At 50.6% G+C, this 22097-nt stretch overlaps 1 protein-coding gene across 5 annotated transcripts in view; it reads left to right on the top strand.

Annotated features, from left to right (window-relative positions):
• LOC105475948 (kinase suppressor of ras 1) overlaps positions 1 to 22097 on the top strand; it is a 169491-nt gene that overhangs the window by 115719 nt on the left and 31675 nt on the right. For 3 of the 5 annotated variants that reach the window (XM_071082561.1, XM_071082562.1, XM_071082563.1), the window contains exons 3-9: positions 5225 to 5372; positions 10339 to 10798; positions 10980 to 10984; positions 16185 to 16245; positions 18468 to 18551; positions 20032 to 20093; positions 20195 to 20301. In XM_071082561.1, the coding sequence (XP_070938662.1) occupies positions 5225 to 5372; positions 10339 to 10798; positions 10980 to 10984; positions 16185 to 16245; positions 18468 to 18551; positions 20032 to 20093; positions 20195 to 20301 (927 nt within the window). Of the gene's footprint in view, positions 1 to 5224; positions 5373 to 10338; positions 10799 to 10979; positions 10985 to 13455; positions 14987 to 16184; positions 16246 to 18467; positions 18552 to 20031; positions 20094 to 20194; positions 20302 to 22097 lie in introns of those variants that run through there. The other 2 variants (XM_071082559.1, XM_071082560.1) reach the window with 1 other exon arrangement.

A 22097-nucleotide genomic window follows, 5' to 3' on the forward strand; every position in this document is an offset into this window, starting at 1 on the left:
GGGACTGGGCATCTCTCAAGATGGTTTGGGCATCTCCTATGATGGTCTGGGCATCTGTGTCTTCCGTTCTTGGTTTCTAGTTCTGTATTTTATTCTTTAGACAGAAGCTGGGGTGGGCAGTAATTCTCCTGGAAGCAGTATGGACTCCCAGCCAGGCTCTCCAGAACTTTGGGGTATGGGCAGAGAGAGGGGCCTTTTGCCATTGGCTTTGAGACAAGTTAGCATCTTCTGGGCACCTTCTGGCAGATGGGATGCCCTCCTGGGGCACTGGGGCCTCTCAGACCTGAGAAGGTTTCAGAGTGGCTTCACCTGCAAGTTCACCTTCAGCAGGTGGCAAAACTGATTCCCTAATTTGTTTTTGGTTTAGAGATGATCCAGGAAAGTTGTGAGTTACTCTGCTTTGAAACATCTTCCTAAATCAGACTTGGCTATGCCTATCACTGTGGGTGAGCGAGTCATATCCATGTTTGAGGTTTCAGGGGTGCTGAGCTGCTTTGGGGCACTGTTGAGTCATGATACTGGGAGATATCAGGGCCCCTCGCAGGGGCTTTCACAGCCACGAGACCTTCCTAGTAGCTTTCCTTTCTTGATTAAGTTAACATTGGGTCTCAAAGTCAGTTGTAGAGATGGGAGGCCGGGCACTTTGTTTCCAGGGTGGGCCCCTCACTGAGAAAGCCGAGCCCCTGGACTACTTGCTACTGGGCCAGCATCCTTCCCTGTTTACCTACAGAAATAAAGTTTTAGACATAACTCACTGATCAGATTAACCTTGGAAGGCATCAGATTCTTCCCATAGGGTCCCCGCATGTTCCTCCACCCCATGTTCCTCATGGACATAATTTGTTTTGTTTGCACAGATTTGAATTAGTTATCACCATGTAAAAGCTAGCCCTTTAAAAATGAAAATTCGTATTTCTTTAAAACCAGAAGGTCTGGTGCCCCTCCATTGCCTGCCCCTTTCCCCAACACCAAGGGAGGGAAGCGGGGGGTTTCTGTTTAGCATTGCTATTGCTGCCGTTGGGTTTCTTATCCAGTAGAAAGGCAGAGAAGTGTGTTAAATCAAGTTTAGCCTAGAGCTGCCTCCTTAGATATTTTAAGTTCAGCCTAAAGGTTTTTCTGTATATCATGAACTATAACAAGTGGAGGTGTAAAAACACTGTAGACTACACTTGTGCCCATCACCGAGTTTTAGCCAATCAAATGTAGCCAACTGTTCGAACCTTGTTCAAATAAGGCAAAGGAGCTGTAACCAAGCCAGCTGTTTCTGTACCTCACTTCTATTTTCTGAAAGTAGGTAGAAATTAATGTACTTGGAAAAAAATAATTTCCCCTGAAAGGTGGCTGCTGTATCCCAAGTCTTTGCCAGATTAACAAGCGACAGCATGGAATATTTGGAGGAGGTTTGGAATCGTGCACATGTGGGTTTCAATTCTGCCCAGCCACTTGTTAAGCTGTGAAGTCTCTGAGCCTCAATAAGATGGACTTAACTCCATCTACTTGCTGAGTTGATTAAAGATAAAGTAACATATACAAAGCCCCAGGTATACTGTTCTGGCAAATAGTTTGTAATAATAAATGTAGTTATTATGTTTGAGAACTTGAAACTTGGCATAGGTGAGGAGGAGAGGAATAAAAAGAAAAAGAATCTCTGTTTGTATTATAGTTAGGTTGAAGATTGGGTTTCCTCGGCCTGGCTCCCTCTCCGCCCCCATTAAACATCTCTGTCATCTTCTGGGGAAACTACTGAGTCATCACAGCCTTGGAGTATGTGGTGGAGAAACAAACGGAGGACACCCTTCCAGAGAAGTAGAGGATTGCTTTGTTCAGATAAGGTGAAGGTCGCTTTTGTGCTTGCCCTGACGGTATTGCCAAGGTGCTCTTCACAGTCAAATGAGGGCAAAGATATCCAAACCTCATTTCAGTGGAAGACAGGCTAAGGGAAAGAAAGCAAGACACGTTGATTGAATAGAAGCTTCTGCATGGCACCATTTGTCTAATCTGCCTCCCCTGTTGGTGCTGTTCTCATCAGTGGTTTCCTGTGACACTTTAGTTTTATCTTCTGGAAGGCAACCAGGGCTTTGGCCAACCAGTGATGAGCTTCTTGGTACAGTTATATGTCTGGTTTTGTTTTGGTGTGAATCCTTCTAAATGGTGATGTGATTCTTGCCTACAGCCCTCAAGATTGAAGAATATACTAACAAACTATAAAAGCATCTGCCATCAGCGGGTACAGTAAAAAGTGAACAAACGAAAACAAAAAGCCAGGCCTCTAGCTCCAGCCATGCTATGGGAGAGAGGGTTATGGGCTGGGCCTCATACCCTTAGGACTCAGCCAGTATCTTCATCAGGGTTAGTTTTGACGCTTGAGGCAAAGAATTACAGCATGTAAATGGAATGACAATGAAATTAGTCCTTAAAAGTAAAGTTAGACACAACTTGCTAAAAATCATTGTAAATTGGCTTAGATTCTCAAGAACTGTGAGCTTTATAGCAGTCATTTGATGTGGAATGTCTGACCTTCTCTGTTATAGAAAATCTGGAAAATATAGAAAGGGTTAAAGACAAAAAAAAAAAAAAAAAAAAAAAAAGTCTGATCTGGTCCCATAGCTCTTTGAACTCTCCCTGCTCTAGTGCGCATCTTACTGCATTGTAGTTACCTGTTTAAATGTCTGTCACCCCTCTCACTTGGCTGCAGGCCACTTGAGACCAGAGGCATGTCCCATTGGTTTTTGATATTTGTCCCAGGCTTGGTATTGTTGCTGGATAGGGGTCCCATTCCAGATCCCAAAAGAGGGTTCTTGAGTCTTGCACAAAAAAGAATCCTGGGTGAGTCCATGGACTAAAGTGAAGGCAAGTTTATTAGAGAAGTGGAGAAACAAAAGAATGGCAACTCTGTAGGCAGAGCAGCCCTCTGCTAGTTGGCTATTTTCATGGTTATTTCTTGATCATATGCTAAACCAGGGTAGATTATTTGTGAATTTTCTGGGAAAGGGGCAGGCAATTCCTGGAACTGAGGGCCCCTCCCCCTTTTTAGACCATATAGGGTAACTTCTGGGCATTGCCATGGCTTTTGTAAACTGTCATGGTGCTGGTGGGAGTGTCTTTTAGCATATTAGTGCATTATAATTAGCATATAATGAGCAGTGAGGAAGACCAGTGGTCACTTTGGTCACCATCTTGGTTTTGGTGGGTTTTGGCCAGCTTCTTTAGCTCATCCTGTTTTATCATGGGGTCTTTGTGACCTGTCTCTTGTGACCTCCTGTCTCACCCTGTGATTAAGAATGGCTGACTTCCTGGGGATGCAGCGCAGCAGGTCTCGCCCTCATTTTACCCAGTCCCTATTCAAGATGGAATGGCTCTGGTTCGAATGCCTCTGACAGCGGCATGTGGCTCAAAGTAGTCAGAGCTGGAGAGGTTTCCTCCCTCCTTGAAGAGAGGAAAGGGCACAAGTTTTGAAGTCCGCTCAGCCTTGATTCAAACATTCACTCTTTGTATTTTCCATTGCTTCATAACAAATTTAGCAGCTTAACACACCACCCGCTTATCAGCTCATGGTTCTCTAGGTGGAGGAATCCAGGCAGGCTCTGCTTACATCCCTACTTGGGATCTCACAAGGCTGAGGTCACGGTGTAGGCCAGGCCTTCCTCTTACCTGGAAGTTCTGGGGAAGAATCCACTTCACGTTCATTCAGGTTATTGGCAGAATCCATTTCCTTGTGGCTGGAGGTCTGAGGTCCTCATTCCCTCAATGGCTGTGAGCCAGGGGCTACTGTTTTTCCCAGAGGCCACCCCCATTCCCCTCCTCCTTCAAAGTCTGCTGAGTCCTTTTCACACTTCAGGTCTCTGACTTCTCTGTTACCAGCTCAAGAGAACCCTTTGCTTTTAAAGGGCTCTTGTGATTGGATGAAGCCTACTTGGGTAATTTCCCTTTTGCTGTATATAGTAATCCCCCCTTATCTGCAGGGGATATGTTCCAGGACCCTCAGTGGATGCCTGAAACCATGGATACTACTGTGTGTGTTTGTGTGTGTGTGTGTGTGTGAGTGTGTGTGTGTATATACACTATGTTTTTTGCTATACATACATACCTCTGATAAAGTTAGTAAGTTGGGCACAGTAAGAGATTAATAATCTACAATAACAAAATAGAGCAATTATAGCAATATACTATAATGAAAGTTACAGGAATGTGGTCTCTCTTCTTTCTCTCAAAATACCTTACTTTCTGTACTGTTCTCACACCTCATGTTGTGATGATGTGAGATGATAAAGTGCCTGTGTGGGAAGAGGTCGTGGCAGTTGATCTGATAACCAAGACAGCTCCTAAGTGACCAACAGGCTGGGAGTGGAGACAGTGTGGAGATGCTGGACAAAGGGACAATTCACGCCTCCGGTGGGACGGAGCTGGATGGCGCAAGATTTCATCACATTACTCAGAATGGTGCATAGTTTAAAACTATAAATTGTTTATTTCTGGAATGTTTCTGGCATTTTCCATTCAATAGTTTTAGGCCATGGTTGGCTGCTGGTAACTGAAACTGCAGATAAGAGAGAGACTGCTGTAATGTAAAATGATCAGGAGCAACACCACGGAACGAAGGTCACAGGACCACCTTAAAATTCTGCCTGCCACTTTCTTCACCGTGTGGCCTAGTGACCTCGTGCAGGTGACATAATCTCTCTGAGCCCGTTTCTCCAGCTGTCCAGTGGACCCAGTGAAAAGTTTTGACGGAAATCAGGTGGGGCAGTTAGTGCCTCCGCAGTGTTTGGCGAGGGTTTTTTTTTTAAATCCTTCCTTTCTTAAGCCAGTTTGATTTGAAATCTCTCTTGTCTGATTCAGATACAACAAAACTGTGAAGGGTCATCTTTGTCTGAAGTACTCGTCATCCTAAAAAGTTGTTATGATTCACTATTTTGTTTTGTTTTTTCTGTGCAGAGGAGTAAGAAGAAACAAGCTGGGCAACATGCCCTCGTCCAAACCTTTCTGGGCTTTACTTCTTTCCCTCACCCCCCACCAAGTCTGCTTCAGCTGCTGTCTCTGGGAGCCTGGAGGGTGGGGGCCAGGGAGCTCTGCCTGTGTCCCCAAGCACGTGGTGGCTCTGGTCAGAGGCCGGCCCAGCCAGCAGCTGGCCCCTGCCACTCAGCAGGAGGCCAGCCTGAGGCTGAGGGGCTCCCGGCCCGGCTGACTGCTCACCGCCTCTCTGCCTGTCCCTCTGTCCCCTCAGGAGATCCCCCACGACCTCACGCTGGATGCCCTGCTGGAGATGAACGAGGCCAAGGTGAAGGAGACGCTGCGGCGCTGCGGGGCCAGCGGGGATGAGTGTGGTCGTCTGCAGTATGCCCTCACCTGCCTGCGGAAGGTGACAGGCCTGGGTACGTGGGGCCTGCCACCCTCTCCCTTGCTTGGCCTGGTGCCCTGGGGGCTGTGGCCTTCACCATGGTGGGTGATGGAGTGGGGCAAGCGTGGCCAGGGTTTCTGGGGCAGCCTGGAAAGGCCAGGGTTGGATGTTCACAGCCTCCTGAGAAGCTCTCCCAGGGTCCTCAGGGCTCTGGGTCCTGCTGGGGCTGGCCTGGCCGAATCTGAGGGGGCCTCAGCCATGCTTAGAAATCCCAAGCCTGTCTGCTGGGCTGGCCTGGCATGATTTCCTCTCTGTGGAGGGCTCTGTGTACCCTCTGCCAGCTTCCCACATTCCAGCCCCCAGCGCTCTCCCCGCCTTCTCCTGTCCCCATTGCTGGCTGGGTTCTGTGCTCAGAAGGCACACGCTGATGTGGGCCTGAGCCAAGGGTGATTAGGGAAACTCTATGGCTCTTTAGCTGGGAGTTTGTATGTGGCTGTCCGAGGCAAAGTGTGTAATCCTGGCCTTGCCACGAGGTCCTTGGGAATTATTCACAGGCTTTCTAAATCTTGCCTTGGAAACAGCTTCAAATGCCTGACTTAATGCTCCCACTACCACATAGATAAGGCATTAAAATATGCCTCCTGAATGAAATCAGGCCTGCTTTTTAATTATCTGAGGCCCCTGTCTTATCTCCGTCTGCCTGAGGCTTAAGGAAGGCACTGAGGTTTGTATTCTGCCTGGTTTTTTTCTTCCCAGAGAGGATCGGGCTTAATTTCTTCTCTGCCCTCATTGTATCAAGTCCTCTGAACACGGCACAGTGTAGAAAGTTGCACTCAATTCAGAAAATGTTGACCTGTTAGGTCTCCCGGCAGCTGCTGAAAATCAACACAACAGAGATGTGGCTGGTGTTCTTGGTCCCACATATTACAGGAGGAGACTGAGCCCAGAGAGGGAACGGGCTTGGGTAAGGGCATACAGCAGTCGGTGACGGAGCCAGGATTTGAACCTTGGGCTATCATGGCGATTGGTTTGTCCCCATGCTTGCCACCCAAGCTGAGATCTTTGGGGGTAATTTGTCAGCCCTTCTTTCCTTCCTCTTCATGTCTGGATTTTAAAGAATTGTGAGTGAGTCAGCTTTTAAGTGGTAGTGACCCATTTGTGTCATGAAGGCTGCTGTCCACTTGTCCTAGATGCCAAGGGAGGGAGACCACTAATTTTTGCATCTACTGTGTGCCAGGCGTGTGACACACATATCGTGGCCACACCATTGTAAGAGGTGGTGCTGAGCTCGTTTTGTAGCTGAGACCTCTGTGACCACTGGAGGTGTTGGATGAATCATCTGGGGCCTCACACCTGGCATGGAGCAGAGCTGGGCTTTGAACTCAGGTTTCTTGTTCAGAGGGTGCTTTTTCCAGCAGGCCCTAGAGGAGGCCCCTGAAGAAGAAGCATTTTCTAGGTTTCTTCTCTCTCATTTAGTCTCAGCTAAGTTCTGAGAGTTCTCAGCTAAGTCCCAGCAGAGTTCTGGCCCCATCACAGTCCAGGACACAGGCCTTTCATCTGCCCAGTGCTGGCTGCACTTCACAGGCACCTGCTGGGATCCGCTGGATACCAGTGATCCCGTCAGATCATGCATCACAGCATCTTCATTGCACCCCCTTGGGGCTTGGTGAGAGCAGTCTAGTCACAGTACGGATGGGCTATGGAATCAGACCGCCTGGGCCCTGTCTGGGCCCAGCACTCTGCTTGGCCACTTAGAACCTTTGGGACCTTGCTGAGTTACTTTACCTCACTGTGCCTCAGTTTCCTCATCTGGAAAATGGCAGTGATAACAACACCTCTCTCAGGGTTGTTGTGAAGAGGAAATGAGTGAACGTAAGTCCTCAGACCAGAGCCTGGCATGTATTAGATGTTCTTTTCAGTGTGAGGCCTATGAGGTGATAGAAAGTGTTGAAGTCATTTCCTTTGCAATCTCTGGTCTAAAGAAAGGTGAGTGAGCAGCTGGGCATGGTGGCCCAGGCCTGTAATCTCAGCATTTGGGAGGCGGAGGCAGGCTGATTGCTTGAGCTCAGTAGTTCAAGACCACCCTGGGCAACATGGCAAAACCCCGTCTCTACAAAAAATACAAAAATTAGCAAACAGTGGTTGTATGTGCCTGTAATCCCAGCTACTCAGGAAGCTGAGGTAGGAGCATGGCTTGAGCCTGGGAGATAGGGGTTGCAGTGAGCCAAGATCGTACCACTGCACTCCAGCTTTGGTAACAGAGCCAGACCCTGTCTCACCCAGGAAAAAAAAAAAAAAAAAAAGTGTGTGAAGGATGGTTGTCTGTGCTGGTGAATAGGAGGTGAACATTCCTGCTGATCCTCCCAGTCCTTCACCCGAGGAAGATATCACTAACCCACAGATGCTTCTGTGGTGACTCTAGTGTCATTCTCAAGCAGCCACTGCCAATCAGCTGGTGTCAGTGCACACATCAGGACCCATTGGCCATCCTCAAGTGGGCCCAAGAGCAGTGGTGATTAAATAGGCAACTTGCAAATTTGGGGCTTGTTTCCTTTGGTGGCGGGCTTGCTCATAGATTCATGAAATTCATTCTTTCATCTGCTCAACAAGAAACCTGGTTGGTGCCTCCAATAGGCCAGTCTATGAGCTACAGTGTTAGTCATGGCTGCAGCTCATAAGGAGCAAGTGGTATGGGAGCACAGGGACTGAGCAGCTCCTGTCCGGTCGGTTCCTGAATGGAAGGTCACTGCAGTCAGGTGGGAGGAAGGGTGTTTGAAGAGGGGATGGGATGTACAAAGAAACTTGTGAATTGGGAAGGCTAATTCTTCCCCCCATTCTTGATAAGTGGCTTGACCACCTCTGATGATGGGGAACTTGTTACTTCCCACAGCTGTTCCGCTGTAGGTTATTCAGAATCAGTAGCATCGTGGGGGGTGCGGCGGGGAGCATGGTGCTGAGACCGAACTTTTCAATTCCCATCCCACCACTTTCTTAAATGTCTGGCCTTGGGCAGTGTCTGTGACCTCCCCGAGTCTCAGTGACCTCCACTGTACACTGGGGAGAAGAACAGGCATTGCCGGAGGGAGGAGGGAGGCAGGGCAGGCTTGTGCAACACAGGTGCATCAGTCCCTTCTCGCAGGCTGTAAAGAAATACCTGAGGCTGGGTTGGTTATTTATTTATTTATTTATTTATGAGACGGCCTGGAGTGCAGTGGCACGATCTCGGCTCACTGTAATCTCTGCCTCCCGGGTTCAAGTGATTCTTGTGCCTCAGCCTCCCAAGTAGCTGGGACTGCCAGTATGCACCACCACACCTGGTTAATTTTTGTATTTTTAGTAGAGATGGGGTTTTGCCATGTTGGCCAGAATGGTCCCGAACTCCTGACCTGGTGATCTGCAGGACTGGATAATTTATTTTAAAAAGAGCTTTACTTGGCTCATGGTTCTACAGGCTCTCCAGGAAGCATAGCGGCTTCTGGTTCTGGAGCGGCATCGGGAAGCTTCCAGGCATGGCGGAAGGCAAGGGGGAGTGAGGCGTCCCACAGGGTAGGAGCAGGAGCAAAAGCAAGAGCGAGAGGGGGCAGGGAGGTGCTACACATTTTTAAACTCACTCTCACGAGAACAGCACCAAGCCAAGAGGATGGTGCTAAAACAGTCATGAGAAACCATGCCCATGATCCAGTCACCTCCCACCAGCCCCCACCTCCAACATTGGGATTACAATTCAGTATGAGATTTAAAGTTCTTAGCAAGACATTCAAGGCCCTTCCTGATCTGGCCCCACTGGGCTGACCCCTCCAACTTCATCCCTTGCCTCTCCCCGGCTTGTCCTTACCTCTGACAGCACACAAAACCCTTTGTAGTGACCAGAAGGTGCCATATGCCCTTACCTTCCCATATGTTGTTCCCTCTGCCTGGTGCTCCTTCTCCACCTTCTTCCATAGTTGACTCAGCCCAGGTGCCACCTCCTCTGGGAAACCTTCCCTGGCACACTCCCTCTCTCCACCCCCACAGCTGATTTAGGGTCTGCTCCTCTGCAGAGCCCCCTGTGTGTCTCTGTCCTGGCACAGAGCATACATACTGTGTTATGTGCCTGTCACGCCCATTCGACTCTTCAAGCACAAGGATGGGTCTTTATAGGCCTTTCCACCCAGCATCCAGCGTGTGCTTGAATGGCTGGAGCTCAAGCCCCACAGAGCCACACAAGCCTCAGGGGCCTCAGGCAGAGGGTCATGGTAGGGACAGCCCACAGTCACTCAAAGGCTGGCGTAGAAGAAAGTGGCTGTTGGTCCCTTTCTTCCTGGATTTTTTTTCACAAGCCCTGGGGCACTTTGCTGTTGGATGCTCAGAACAACCCCTTGTCCCAATGTTTGAATTTTCTTAAAGTGGAGTTTCTCCTTCCTTCACACACCCAGCTTGGTCACCCCTTCAGTTTCTGAGGTCACCCACTTTTGGGGTGGGTTTCCTAGATTGCTCCCCCAAGACCTGCCCTTAAGAGCCCTGCACGAGCCAGTTCCTCCTGAGCTGTGCTTCCTTCTCTATGAAACAGAAAAATACAGGTTGAGTATCCCCTCTTTGAAATGCTTAGGATGAGAAGCATTTTAGATTCTGGGTTTTTTTAGATTTTGGAGCATTTGCACTATGCCTACTTGGTTAGCATTCCCCATCCCGAAATCCGGGGTGCTCCCATGAGCATTTCCTGTGAGTGTCATGTCGATGCTCAGAAATTCCCAAGTTTTGGAGCATTTTGGATTTTGGATTTTCAGATTAGGGATGCTCATCCTGTGGTAGTATCTGCACCGAGGGCCTCGTGGTTGGCTACATAATGTGTGCGCATGAGTGAGAAGCCTTTATAAACCAGGTAAAGGTTGATAGTTGAAGCCTTCCCTTAAGAAGCAGTGCAGCCTCACACCAGGTGTTGAACATCTCTGGCTCCTGGCCATCTCCTTGTGAATGCCTTCCAGCCCCGACCATCTGTGACTTCACGTCTTGGTCCACAGGAGGGGAACATAAGGAGGACTCCAGTTGGAGTTCGTTGGATGCACGGCGGGAAAGTGGCTCGGGGCCTTCCATGGACACTCTCTCACCAGCCAGCCTGCCCTGGCCCCTGGGGAGCTCCCAGCTGGGCAGAGCAGGCAACAGTGCCCAGGGCCCACGCTCCATCTCCGTGTCAGGTCTGCCTGCCTCAGACTCCCCCACCCCCAGCTTCAGTGAGGGCCTCTCGGATACCTGTATTCCCCTGCATGCCAGTGGCCGGCTGACCCCGCGTGCCCTGCACAGCTTCATCACCCCGCCCACCACACCCCAGCTGCGACGGCACACCAAGCTGAAGCCACCGCGGACGCCCCCCCCACCCAGCCGCAAGGTCTTCCAGCTGCTGCCCAGCTTCCCCACGCTCACCCGGAGTAAGTCCCACGAGTCTCAGCTGGGGAACCGCATTGACGAGGTCTCCTCGATGAGGTGAGTGCTCCTTCTGGGCAGCTACCAAAAGTGCCCTCTGTGGTTTTCTAATTATAAAGATACATGGAAGGACCAATAAAATCAACCCCTATAGAAGCATGTAAAGTCAAAAGTAAAAGGTACCCCCATCTTTCAGTCCATTCCTCAGACTGCTTCAGCGGTGTGGCCTGAATCCTTCTAGATTTGGTTCTGTATGTACACGTGCGTGCACATGACGTGATGCCACGTACGGGTCAGGGTAGGCCGGGTTACACGGAAATAACAGATATCCCCAAATTGCCAGGTCTTAAAGGAACAAAGATTTGTTTCTTGCTCATGCCGCCTTGTCCATCTTGTCCATCATGGGTCAGCCTCCTTCCGGGCCCAGACTGTCTGAGCATTGCTGGCCACAGTGGCAGGGGGAAAAGTGAGTTCCAGATGTCATGCCCTGGCAATTGAGTACTCTTTCTTGGAAGTTCCACTCACCATTCCTGGCCCAACCTGAACAGGAGAATGAAACTGTGCTCTTTGCCCACACGCCCAGGAGGAGAGAACTGGAATATTTGGTGGAAACCACTAGTGACTATCAGATACCATACCATCTACTCTGTCCCATGACTTGTTTTTTCAACTTCCCTTGGTATCTCTGGGAACATCATGTCAGTACATCTTGGAATATTTTACTCTTTTGTTTAGTTTTTGACTTAAAAGTTTTTTCTATCTATGGATTTTGAACAAGTGAGACAGTCACACGATCCAAAGTGCAGCAGCTCTGTGGCTTCTCAGGGTATGCGGTGAAAACTCTACCCCACCATTTTTATTCAGTCACGTGGTTCCCCTTTCAGGAGCCAACCAGGCTAGCAGTTTTGTGTATGTCTATAATTATTTAAACCCCATTTGTTTGACTTGTTCATATTATTTCATTGTATAGTTTATCTTGTCCCCTTCTTGATGGGCATTAGATTATAGTCTTTTTTATTACAAAGATTGCCCTTGTCAATATACCCTTGTGGGCAGCACAGAAAGAAAGGGAGAGTTCTCCTTGGGTGCCTCTTACCTTCTTGTACCCCTGAGGATTGGGGCACCTGGTTTCTCTCCTCAGCCTGGGCACCACTTTTCTACACTTGATCTTAGCCAAAAGGTAAAGAAGCGACAAGGGCACCCATTTTCTAGGGGGTTCCTTGGGCTCTGGTGTATCTTGGGCCTTGGAGTCGTCTTTGGAATGGGCCTGATCCCCTCTCCCAGTGCATGCTGTTCAGGTCCTTTATGGGATGGAGCCTGGACAGCTCCAATGGGTTTGAGTGTGCCACCCAAGGAGGAGAGATCCAGGTGTCACTGACCCTGCTGTTTCCTCTTGGGCTGTCCTGCTGGGGCCTGGGTCCCACCCAGAAGGGGCTGTAGAATGCAGTGATGATGACCACACGAACATGGGTCAGAGGACATCTCACAGTGGGCTCAACCCAGTCCCTCTGTTTCTGTCTTCTCCCAAGAAGAACATTAGGAAAGCTCTGGTCTCATTCGCATGCTGGAAGGTGGCAGGGACACAGCCTCAGGCAGATGATACAACTAGCCTCAAACTCCAGCCAGTGACTGAGCCTCAGACCCTGAGATTCTGAGTCCAGTCCCTGCAGAGTTACCAGAACCAGCACTGACGTGACGCTCAGGCCACCTCGCTGTTCTGGTGACCCCTGAGTGCTCTGTTTCCTCCAGCTCCATGTGTTCTTGGGGGCAGTGGCAGCCCCCTGGGGAGGCTCAGGGTGTGTCCCTGCGTGACTCTCCTTTCAGGGGCTACCTCTGCTCTGCATGGCTGTTACCTCTGCCTTCCTGTCCAGCCACACCCTCTCCAACTGATAATTTTTTTTTTCTTTTTCTGAGAAGGAGTCTCGCTCTGCTGCCCAGGCTGGAGTGCAGTGGTGCAATCTCAGCTCACTGCAACCTCCGCCTCCCGGGTTCAAGCGATTCTCATGCCTCAGCCTCCTGAGTACCTGGGATTACAGGCATGCGTCACCACACCTTGCTAATTTTTGTATTTTTAATAGACACAAGGTTTCATCACATTGGCCAGGCTGGTCTTGAATTCCTGACCTAGGTGATCCACTTGTGTCGGCTTCTCAAAGTGCTGGGATTACAGGCATGAGCCACCAGGCCTGGTCTCTCCAGCTGATTTACCCCTTTTCTTGCCTGGCTCTGGGCCAGGCTCTCCCACTGTGAGCCATGTGACCTACTCAGCCAGCCCCCTGAGGCTCAGTTTTCTTGGCTGTGAAATGGGCTGAACTCTAATTACCATGCTTGGTTGCTGGCGAGGCTTATGTAAGCTAATGTATTAAAGTGCACAGCACTGAGTTTCAATGTCCCCTGGGGAGGCCCGGGGAATGCCCTTCTAGTCCTTTTCATTGAGGAAATGTCCCCACAGAGATTGCAGGGGTTCCCACAGTCACTCAGCCACAGCCTGGCCTCAAGCCAGGCCTCAAAGTCCTGCATCCCAGCCCCTTGCCTGCTCCTGCCCAAAGGTAATGTTCTAGGAACGCGCCGAGCCAGCATGGTGATGTAATCCCCCTCTCTGCTTTTTGTCTCCTCTAGGTTTGGTAAGAGCGATTCATTTCCATCCCCTCTACCACCTGGGAGTCGTGTGTGTGTTGCTGTCGCCATCGGGGGTGGACCTCTTTGACCCCCCTCTTAGCCCATTCGGCCTCTCCATAGTCCAGAAGCAGAGGTGCTGGTGACCGCCTCAGGAAATAACCCTAAGACAGGTGGCCTTAAAGTGACTGGCTGGCTTCAGCCTAGCTGGCAGCTGTTCTCTGAGAAGCAGAGACCTTGAGCGCATCTCGGCCCATGGGCAGCCCCATGAAGAGCCCTGTCTCCACCTTGCCCTTGCCCACCGAGACTCTCCAGCAGAGACTCTGGCCTGCTGGGCTGCCATGGTAAAGCACTGCCCCCGGGAAGGCGGTGCCATCTGCCTGGTTTCAGTGGACTTTAGCCATCCCCAGAACCCCACCTGATGTCCCGGGACCCCACTCTTCAGGAGAGGGACATTCCTGGAGGCAGAAATGCAGCACAACTCTGAATGATGCCCCAAAAGATGGGAGGTGCAGATGCCCCTTTGGGATGGGAGGACACATGGGCAACCCTTGACCCCCTTTCCCACCCCTACCTCCAGGTTGGGAGCACGTTCCTGCACGTGGCTGTGCTGTGGGGCCTCGCTCATGAGTCAGAGTGGAGGGAGACAGCTGTGCCTCTGGAGTCTGCTTTTAATTGTCTGGAAATGCAGAGATGTCTGGTTTTTGCCTGAGCAAAATAGGAGTTTATTTTTGTACTATCCCGAGCTGGCTAGGAGAGTCACGTAGCTGTGGGCGGGGTCTTGGGAATGAGGAGGGGTGCAGCATGCAGGAACTATGCTGAGGTGGAGCTGGCTGCAGGAACCCCAGGGAGGCACAGGGGGACCATGGAAAGGAGCTACACTTCCCTCCCTTAGTGCCCTGGCAGAAACTGCCAGGGCCCTTCACAGAACCTTGGAGGAACATTCAACACCTCCATCTCTAGGACAGCCCCAGCCCTGCCATCCTCCAATTGCTATGGTAACACAGGGACTGGAGCAGTGAGATTGTTAGGCCTTCAGGGCCAGTGTCTCCATGCAGATCAGATGAAGGCAGTGCCTGGTGCACATACCACCTCACTGCCCATGCCCACAGAAGATGGGGCAGATCGTAGGTGGCTTTGGGGCTAACTGGTTGAAACTCCAACATAGTCTGTTTCTCCTAGGCTGGCAGCTGGCACCTTTAGCCCCACGTGTTTTTTGTTTTGTTTTGTTTTTGTTTTCTTTTGAGACGGAATCTTGCTCTGTCACCCAGGCTGAAGTGCAGTAGTGCAATCTCAGCTCACTGCAGCCTCTGCCTCCTGGGTTCAAGTGATTCTCCTGCCTCAGCCTCCCAAGTAGCTGGGATTAAAGGTGCCTGCTGCCACACCTGGCTGATTTTTGTATTTTTAATAGAGACGGGGTTTCCACCATGTTGGCCAGACTGGTCTCAAACTCCTGACCTCAGGTGATCTTCCTGCCTCGGCCTCCCAGAGTGCTGGGATTACAGGTGTGAGCCACGGCGCCCAGCCATCCCCATGTGTTTTGGTGGCCTTGGCTGCTGATGGGTGGGGTGAGCCCCAGGAGGAAGTTGGGACAAGTCAGCCTCATGGCAGATGTGCCAGGGAGAGCTGCAGGTGAGATAGATTGTTCTTATCCAGCTCTCCTTGATGTGGGAGGACTCAGTACCTCCAGCACGCCCTTCTCATGGAGGTTATTTATGTGGTACTTGGCCTTAAGTGAACCAGCACTTCATGAGTCCAGCTTTGTGCTAGACCAGCACTTGGGATTGAGGAGGGCAGTGGCCACCCTTGGGGGACCTTCTGACTCAGAGGACATGAGATGGCCACACTAGAGCACTGTGTTCCTGACCTTTCTGGGTCACAGGTCACCTTGATGATTGGATGAAAGTCTTAGATCTTCTTTCCAGAGAAAAGCCTACAGCATTCTACTGAACCAGTCCAGAGGGTTCCCGGATCCCCGAAGCCCACCCATGGGCTGGCTCTGGGAGGCAGTGGCGCTGAGTATGGGGGCGTGAGTTGAATGTGCGGGCTGCTGGTGGGTGGAGAGAGTGCTTCCAGCAGTTTGTCTACTGCACTAGGGATGCCTGTTCTTACAGGGAATCCCAGGCTGGGAGAGGGAGCACCCTCCAGGAAGGCCAGCAGGAGAGGCACCTCAAAGCGTATGGCCTTTCTCTCAGCAGAGAAGGAGGGTGCTCAAGAAGTCCCCAGAGGCTCAGGCTCATACCTGGCTGGGGCTGGCCCACGTGAGAATGTGGTAAAGCTTCGCCTTGTCCTCGCTCTGTCTGCCCAGATCTGGCAGTGGCCTCTCCCAGAGGAATATCCTCCAGGGGCTTCTGCCTGGAAAGGCACTGGATGGGCTGACTAGCCTCGGCTCTCCACCTGAGGTAGACAGCTCCAGCCATTTACCAAGAAGTACCCAGAATTGAGCCCCTGCACACTGGGGGCCTGTGGTGTGTTGGTGAGAGGTTGCAAGAGGTTGGGCTGTATAGAAGCTTCTGTCCACACTCTGGCTTTGCCTTCTGCCTCTCCAGCCTGCCTTGCTCCTCAGCTAGAAACATCACAGAGGCAGCTGACTGAGCCAACCTGAGAGGCCAGGATCAAGCTAGAGGACCAAGCGAGGCGAGGGGAACCATACCATGCCACTGGGCTAGCCTGGCCTGCTCCTGTGTTGATGGATATAGATCAGGGAGATGCTTATGTAATAAACCATTGCGCCCCCCTCTAGCCTGTGGTCTCTGAACTAGGAAGTCACGGGCACGAGCTGTCGCCTGCGGAGTTCCTCAGCCTGCCCATCCGGCCTCTTTCCCCGCAGATCTCTCGCATGGATCCCCACAGATGGTACGGAGGGATATCGGGCTGTCGGTTACACACAGGTAGGCACAGCGGGCCTGGAGGGGGATCAGAGCACAGAGCCGGGCTGGAACCCACATGGGGCCGGGAGTTCTGGTCTCTGTTTCTCAGCGAGCTCTTTGCCTCTGACGGGTCTGTCCATTTCCATTTCACCTGTGGGACATGGCCCTGCACTTACCTGGAACCCTTGCCTTGCCAGGGTGGCCACATGGACTTGCACCTCCGTCATCTGCACCTCCTTGGGTCTCTTCCTCACTCTGCTTAGGGAAAACACTTTCCTTCTTTCCCAGGACACAGGTCCCAGGAGAAATAGGGTCAGGGTCATGGGAAGGAGTTGCAGGAGCTTCCCCTGCATCCGGTGAGATGTCACGTGAGTCCTGAAACTGGCTGCACATCAGAGTCTGCTGTAGAGCCTGTTGAAAATCCAGATTCCTGGGCCCCACCCCTAAGGTTCTTGCTCCCCTCACCTGCAGTGTTGACATGAGAAGTAATTAAAACCCAATGAGGGAGACAGAGAGCACGTGTGCATATGTGTGAGCCTCCACAGACCTGGTTGCATCTCGAGGAGGCCAGATTGCAACTCCTTAAAAGGCACTCCATGCAGTTGGGTGTCCCCTGCCACCAGAAGCTCCCATCTTTGTTGGGTAGAGAGAGTAACATTTATGGATCTCTGCTACACAGCGTATCTGTGATCCTTCCCAAATCCTGTGAGGCTTAGCGTTAACCCTATTTGCAGAAGCGTCTGAGGCATCTTACAGCCGGTAGTAAGCAGAAGGCAGAATTCAAACCCAGCTGTTTGTCCCCAGAGCCTCTTCTCTTTCCCTTGTGCTGAAGGCCTTTTTTGGCCTCTGCTGGACCAGTGGAATTTCTTACAGAGAAGCTCTGTAACTCTAAGTTCAGAGAGCTGGGATCCAGACCCTGTTACACAGCATCCCAACTGTGGCACCTTGGGAACATCACCTGACCTCTCTGAGCTGGTTTCCTTGGCTGCACACTAAGAATCCTGGACCTGCCTCGCTCCCTGGCATGGACATAAGAATCAAATGAGCTAGTGTTAGTGGATGCATTACAAACTGTTTCCCAAATGCTGTTGGCATTTGTTCTGTTGTTACTGTGATATACAATATGTTAAAAAAAAAACCTGTGTTTCCAAAAATATGAGTTATTTCTGCTCTTAGGCCTGCCTCCCCACCCTGTGGACCAGCCTTGCGCTTTTTTTCTGGAGGACACTACCCACTCGTCCCCCATCCTTCCTTGAAATCGATCTTTCGTGTTTTCTTTAATGTTCTACATTTTGGATTGAAAATAGACTGATACGTTGAAACGTCAACAGAAAATTGCCCTCTTGTTCCTGTCCCCAACTCCTCAGTCCCCTCTGTAAAGAAGTCTTAGCTGTGTGTTGTCTTCTAGAGATATTTTATACAAACAAATACGTATGTATGTTTTCCCCTTTATTTTTTACTCAAATACTGCATATGTTATACACAATCTTATACTTTTTTCCAAAAATGGAGATATAATTTATATAGAGCAAAATGCACAACTATGTGTGTGTATGTGTATGTATTCATACACACCTGTGTATACCATCCAGATGAAGATGAAGAACATTCCAGCACCCAGAAAGTTACCTTTAGTTCTCCCTAGTTGACAGTGCTGCCATTCAGTGGTATTCACTTCTATCGTCATAGCTGAGTTTTTTTTTTTTCCTGTACTTGAACTTGATGTGAATGGGATCGTATCTTACTGTACCTTACTTTTTTAACTTGACAATGTGACTTGGAGATCATTCCATTTGCACAGAAAAAGCGTCCTTGTTTTAGTTTCTTGCTGCATAGTGTTCCATTGTTTGGAAAGAGCATACTTTAGTCATAGCCCCTATCAATGGACATGTAGGTTATTTTCCGTCTTTATGCTGCTAACATGCTGCTGGCATACCTTGTCTATGTATCTTTCAACATTTGTGGCCTTGTGTTGGATAAATTCCTAAGAATTCCTAAGAACTGTTGGGTCAAAGGGTATGCACACTTGTACTCTTGATTGCTGCTGCCAGATTGGTACTGCCAGATGACCACACCAACTTCAGCATATTGACAGTGATGACTTTGCATCTGGGAGAGGGCCCATGGGGCTCTGGGATGGAGCCAAGACTCCCAGTTGCCCTGGAGCTCCGTGGGAACCCTTCTGTGTCTGGGCCTTGGCCTCCCAGCCAGTGCGAGCATGTGCCTGTGTCTGCCCCCTGCAGGTTCTCCACCAAGTCCTGGCTGTCGCAGGTCTGCCACGTGTGCCAGAAGAGCATGATATTTGGAGTGAAGTGCAAGCATTGCAGGTGATGGGAAGAGGAGTGGGGGTGGGAGGAGCAGACACTTTTCGTTTAGTAAATCAGAGTTCCAACACGCTTCCCTATACTTGCTATTCATAGTCCTATTCAGCACACCAGGGAGTGATCAGGCCTCTTCAGGGAGATTAAGCAAGTTACTCCGCGAAGAAGGGAATACTTGAGGTGGGCTTTGAAGGATGAATAGAAGTTTACAAGATAGACCAAGGGGGAAAGAGAATTCCAGGCCATGGGAGGGTCTTGTACTAAGGCCCGGAGGAATATGAGGACTGTTCTGGGACCTGTAAGGAGTTCTGAAGTTTAGCCTTACATTTTGAAGCCCTCGAGAGGCAGACAGGCGATGCTAAAAACAAGGAGTTGGTTTGCGGACGGGGAGAGCGAGCGCAGGGTATACATTCTGTACAAGTCCAACTTTATTTTCTCATGCCTTGTGGTTTCTGGTGGGAAGGAAGGGCAAGGATAGGGAACAGTGTGGGCTGGGCAGAGTGTGTCCTCTGCTGTCCCACTGCCCTCACCTAATGCAAGGTGGCCTTGGAGGTTCGGTGTCCAGCCCACTCTGCCCCTGCATTGTTGTATGACCTGGGGCAAGGCACTTGACCTTTCTGGGCCTGATTTTTAATGTATGTATCAACCATGGGGATGGCTCTGAGAACCTGAGCTAGTGTGTGTGATTGCATCTGGGCTCCAGTCACACGGTAGATGGTGGGTCTTGTGCCTATCAGCTGGACCCATCACTTTCCCAGCGACTCTCCTGACCTCTAGGGAGTTGCTGACTTCTCTCTCTAGTCTGGGTCTCCTGTGGCTCCTGGCCACTTGGCTTTACATTAGGGACCTCTAGTTCCCATCATGTGGAGAGCACAGGATGACCTCTGAGCCCAGGCTGTCCTGCGATGCAGTATGAGGTTAATAGGACACCCTCAGCCCATTAGAGAGAAATCTAGGACTCAGTGCAGAAGGCAGGACCACAGTGAGAACCCAGTTCTTTCCAATCCTAGCCTGGGGCTGACCCTCAGACCGCATGTTCCATTGCACAAATGTAGCCGGAGGGGCTGCCCTTTGAGTCCCTGGGATTCTTTGGTAAAGCAAACACTGTCTGTCTAATTCGTCTTTTTTTTTTTTTTTGTAAGTTCAGATTTGTCTTGAGTTTTTTCAGTATGGGTAGAGGGTCTCCTTTTCTTTACAAAAGAAAAATAGGTGGGCAACCTGGGGCAAGTCGAAGTGGGCATCACAAGACCTACTTTGCTGTGAGGATGGGTAAATGACACAGAACGTGGTAAATGCTCAGCATAGCAGCTCAGTGTAGCAGCTGCTATTACTATTAATATCATGGTGTTCTCTACTTCCGAGCTAACATTTGTTGAGAAGTTTGTGGAAATGGAGACAGTCCTGAGTGAATGCTACACAGAGCTACCCATGTGTGCCCGAGCCCCGCACGTGGCGCTCCGCACGCTAACCTCCCCTTCTTTACCAGGTTGAAGTGTCACAACAAATGTACCAAAGAAGCCCCTGCCTGTAGAATATCCTTCCTGCCATGTGAGTTTTCTGCCTTCCTCTCCTCTGCCTTCTGGATTTCAGTGAATCAATCTTTAGCTTGACCTGTTCCCTGGTGATGGGTTTTCCCTCTTTTCAAACAGTAACTCGGCTTCGGAGGACAGAATCTGTCCCCTCGGACATCAACAACCCGGTGGACAGAGCAGCCGAACCCCATTTTGGAACCCTTCCCAAAGCACTGACAAAGAAGGTACACTGGGTAGTGCTGGGGAGGACCCCCTTCTGCCACTGGACGTCCTTCCTATAAAGCACCCCTGCCTCAGAGGCTCAGTAGGGAAGTGGGATGTGACACCACAGTCTCAGATTTGTGGCCAGAGGGTGGCCTTGGGAATCATATCTTGAGCCACTAGGAGGCTTTACATTTAAGTTGTGGTGGTACAAGCCGTGATTCCCAGTCCCTTCTCCTTTGAGCTAACACTTCCCGTGTGTTTAGCGTGTACCGGGAACAACTTCCATTGCTGTTTCATTTGAGCCCCACAATAGTTCTGAAGGGTACATACTGATCCATGTCACAGGTGAGAAAACAGCACAGCATCCCCTGAGAGCAAGATACAAACCCAGAGTGGTAGCCTCGGCAGCCACCCAGCTGCAAAACCTGGGCCCTTAGTCGCAGTGCGGTAGATACACCTTCAGTTGTTCGTTAAAGCAATTGCCATGACCGCCACCGAGCAAGGCTCTGCTGCCCTCATAGGAATACCCAAAAGTAATACAAACAGTGCATTTTCATCCATAGCCAGGTCAGGCTTCTCTGCTGAGGCAGACGGGTGTCCTCTGCAGCTAGACAGAGTCTGCGAAACCTGTGTCCCCCAGGAGGGTTGGCATACCTGTCATTGGCCCCTTTGCACAGGTGTGCCTGGCATCTGGGAGGTGCCAGTGCTGATGGCTTCTGACAGCAGCTCCCATCCTGGCTGGCTGCAGGCTGCTGGCTGCTGTGGTTTTGGCTGTGTATTTTTAAGTGTGTTTTACCTGCAGCCCCAGAGCAGGGGCTTAGCGTGTGCCCCTCCGATGAGGAGCATGTGCCCAGTTGCCTCATGGCTGTGACTGGCCATGTGGCTCAGGCTGGAAGAAAAAGACAGGCAACGTGGCCAGTTTGTACTGGGGACCCTAAAGGTACAGCTTCAGGGGCTGCTCTGGGAGAGCCAGGGCCACCTCTTACTGTCAAACAAGAAGGCCAGCTGTCCCAGGCCTGACCGTGCCATGGGCCTGCACCTGTCCTCTCTCCTGCCTCTCGTTTCCCTCTGGTGGTGGCTTCTCACCCAGAATGGGGAGGAAGAGGGGAAAGATGATAGGGTCCTGTCTTAGTCTGTTCAGGCTACCATAACAAAATATCATAGACTGGGTAGCTTAAAAACAATAGAAATTTGTTTCTCATGGTTCTGGAGGCTGGGAAGATCAAGGTACCAGCAGACTCGATGTCTTGGGAAGGCCCACCTTCTCACAGATGTCACTCATACCACATCCTCCCATGGTGGAGGGGCCCAGCAAGCTCCCTCGAGCCCTTTCCTGAGGGCACTAGTCCCATTCCTGAGGGCTCTGCCCTGATGACCCAATTACCTCCCAGAGGCTCCAGTTACCAGTACCACCTCCTTGGGTGCTAGGGTTTCAGCATGTGAGCTGTGGGAGTTCACAGTCATTCAGACCACAACAGCCGCCCAGCCCTGGCTTTGAGTCCCAACTCCTCTCTTGCTTCCATGACCTTGAGTGAGCCACTTGACCTCTCTGAGCCTCACTTTCTGCTTTGTAAATTGAGGTTCCTAATGCTTCATTCACAGGGTATTTGAAGGGTAAAGAGAGAATGTTCATGAACTTGTAGGGAGCAGTACCATACCATCAACTAGTAATTATTTTCCCAGCCCGTCACAGATAGGATCAGTTCCTCAGCAGGAATGCAGTGCCCCCTGCCCCCATTGCCAACAATGTCATCATTGCCCCTGCCTCTCCTCTCCAGCTACGCCTAGCATACCCCCCATCCCTATGCGTTCTGCT

The sequence above is a fragment of the Macaca nemestrina genome, chromosome 17 (genome assembly GCF_043159975.1).
Source record: "Macaca nemestrina isolate mMacNem1 chromosome 17, mMacNem.hap1, whole genome shotgun sequence".
NCBI lineage: Eukaryota > Metazoa > Chordata > Mammalia > Primates > Cercopithecidae > Macaca > Macaca nemestrina.